Source organism: Theobroma umbraticum, unplaced genomic scaffold (assembly GCF_002168275.2).
Source record: "Theobroma umbraticum cultivar Fairchild unplaced genomic scaffold, ASM216827v3 scaffold_204.0, whole genome shotgun sequence".
Taxonomy (NCBI): domain Eukaryota; kingdom Viridiplantae; phylum Streptophyta; class Magnoliopsida; order Malvales; family Malvaceae; genus Theobroma; species Theobroma umbraticum.
In genome coordinates, this window is record NW_018397267.1 from 2,588,478 (window position 1) to 2,590,235 (window position 1,758).

Genomic DNA, 1,758 nt, shown 5'->3' on the forward strand with positions numbered 1-1,758 from the left:
TGATATCATTGCCCATGAGCTGTTTTCAAGCAAACTCAGCTGCCATTCAGAGTTTAGTCTGAATTATATGACATGCAGCTGTCCCATTACCACTTCCATGCCTTTCTTCAAGATTTCCCACCAACAAGAAGGTAAATAGACTAAAATAAACCATATTGTTGGAATCAAATTAATCCCAATTTCAGAAGCTCTGATTAATAACTAAAACGTATAAAGCCAAATACAGGAATTCAAGAACTGCAAATATTAAAAAGGTAATAGCCCAAGAACTGAGGCTTAAAGAAAAACCTAAAGATTCATCCACATCTAAGCAAACACACAAATCTTCATAATCACAAAGACTAAAATCAATCAAAAGAACTTTACACTCATTATCAAAATAACAGTGCTAGCAGTGAAGCAGAACTGATTAGAATGAATGCATGTTTACTGTACTGATATCAGTATTCTTGCAAAATGCGTTAACAGCAGTAGTTGAGGTCACAAAATAGTATTCACCTTATCAAAAACAGGTATAATGTGCTTGTTTATGTAGTTGAGGAACTTGCTGCCAGATGCACCCCTCTGTGAAAAGATTTAGAGGTTAGAGGCAGCAAAGAATGTTCATATATCAGAAGAATATTAAATGGATGAAAAGAAGATATTCATTCATATAAAATGTAGTCCATAGTCCATACCACAAAAAACGGCAGAGCCATGAACAGGCATGATATCAACCTGTCAATATGATCTGCATCTGAAACCTGCATCCAAAAGCCATTTTAACAGTTACAAAGTAGATTCACAACAATGACAGTGCAATGGTAAGCATCAATAAGACAATGTCAACTAGTAAGACTTCTTTTAATATTTTATGGCACCCTACCCTTTCCAATGAATATCAACACTAATTTATGCAAAGAGGTCATTTGGTATATGTAACTCATCATAAAGAATCAAGTCATGCATTATATACAAAAGAGTCCAAACCAATATTCAACAAACAAGCACTCACATCAAATTGTGCATCTAAATCAGCCTGCCCTTCAATTATTCCAATAAGTTCCTTCAAGCGCTCAGGAGGAGCTTTCTCCCCAAATATGCTCAAACTTTTTAAGAAGTCCATAAACATTCTGAATTCGGCTCCAGTTACATCTCCTAAACTCTGCAAAGGAATTAAATAAAAGCAATTATGCATTTTCAACTCCAAATTCCAAACAACAAGTTCAAAACTGAGAGTTTGCACTTCTGAGGGAAGGAGGAAAGACTAGATACCATGACAAATGCCTAAATAGTAAAATCAAGATAATACCTTTTTAATCAAATCCGTTATATGCCTTTCCATTTCCTCCTGAGGTCTCAAGAGTTCAGCTTTAAGAGGAAAAACCTGCAAACATAGTTAATTTCTCCTCAATTATCATCAAAATATAAAGCATTAGAATAGAAAAAATGGGTAAAGCAAGAGGCAGTCTTAACCTTATCTCTTATAAAGCACAAGACCTTGTCACGAATAGTGTCATCTTGACTTGGGTCCTCAACACTCCCAATATGCTTGAATAGGGCTGTCAAGGACTCTGCATTCACAAGACAACCAAGCCATCAAGGGCTAAAACCAGAAAGAACCATTCCAGAAAATGAAAAGCTTGCATCATTGATTTGTGCCAAATTTACAAAAATATGACAGCATTAGGTGCATTGAAAGTGGTTTATTGCACCTATCAAGTTAGCCATTGCAATCTCACTTAGCATTTCATTAAGTAGATGCCCAAAGCTCTTGAC

At 35.6% G+C, this 1,758-nt stretch overlaps 1 protein-coding gene across 1 annotated transcript; it reads right to left on the reverse strand.

The window, feature by feature from the left end:
* Positions 1 to 428: 428 nt before the first annotated feature.
* LOC110424713 (Apoptosis inhibitory protein 5 (API5)) lies at positions 429 to 1,582 on the reverse strand. The gene is made up of 5 exons (XM_021439362.2): positions 1,456 to 1,582; positions 1,292 to 1,366; positions 995 to 1,144; positions 678 to 743; positions 429 to 564 (listed from the first exon to the last, which is right to left on the reverse strand). The coding sequence occupies exons 2-5, from the start codon at positions 1,322 to 1,324 to the stop codon at positions 481 to 483; spliced, it is 333 nt and encodes a 110-aa protein (XP_021295037.1). The 5' UTR covers positions 1,325 to 1,366; positions 1,456 to 1,582; the 3' UTR covers positions 429 to 480.
* Between the last annotated feature and the right edge of the window lie 176 nt (positions 1,583 to 1,758).

Bases quoted from the DNA above. Each gene is read 5' to 3' on its own strand.
- LOC110424713 (XM_021439362.2), bottom strand. From the start codon at position 1,324: ATGGAAAGGCATATAACGGATTTGATTAAAAAG. The intron at 1,145-1,291 runs GTATTATCTTGA...ATTCCTTTGCAG, and splicing joins TAACGGATTTGATTAAAAAG to AGTTTAGGAGATGTAACTGG. The intron at 744-994 runs GTGAGTGCTTGT...TTTTGGATGCAG, and splicing joins ATTTAGATGCACAATTTGAT to GTTTCAGATGCAGATCATAT.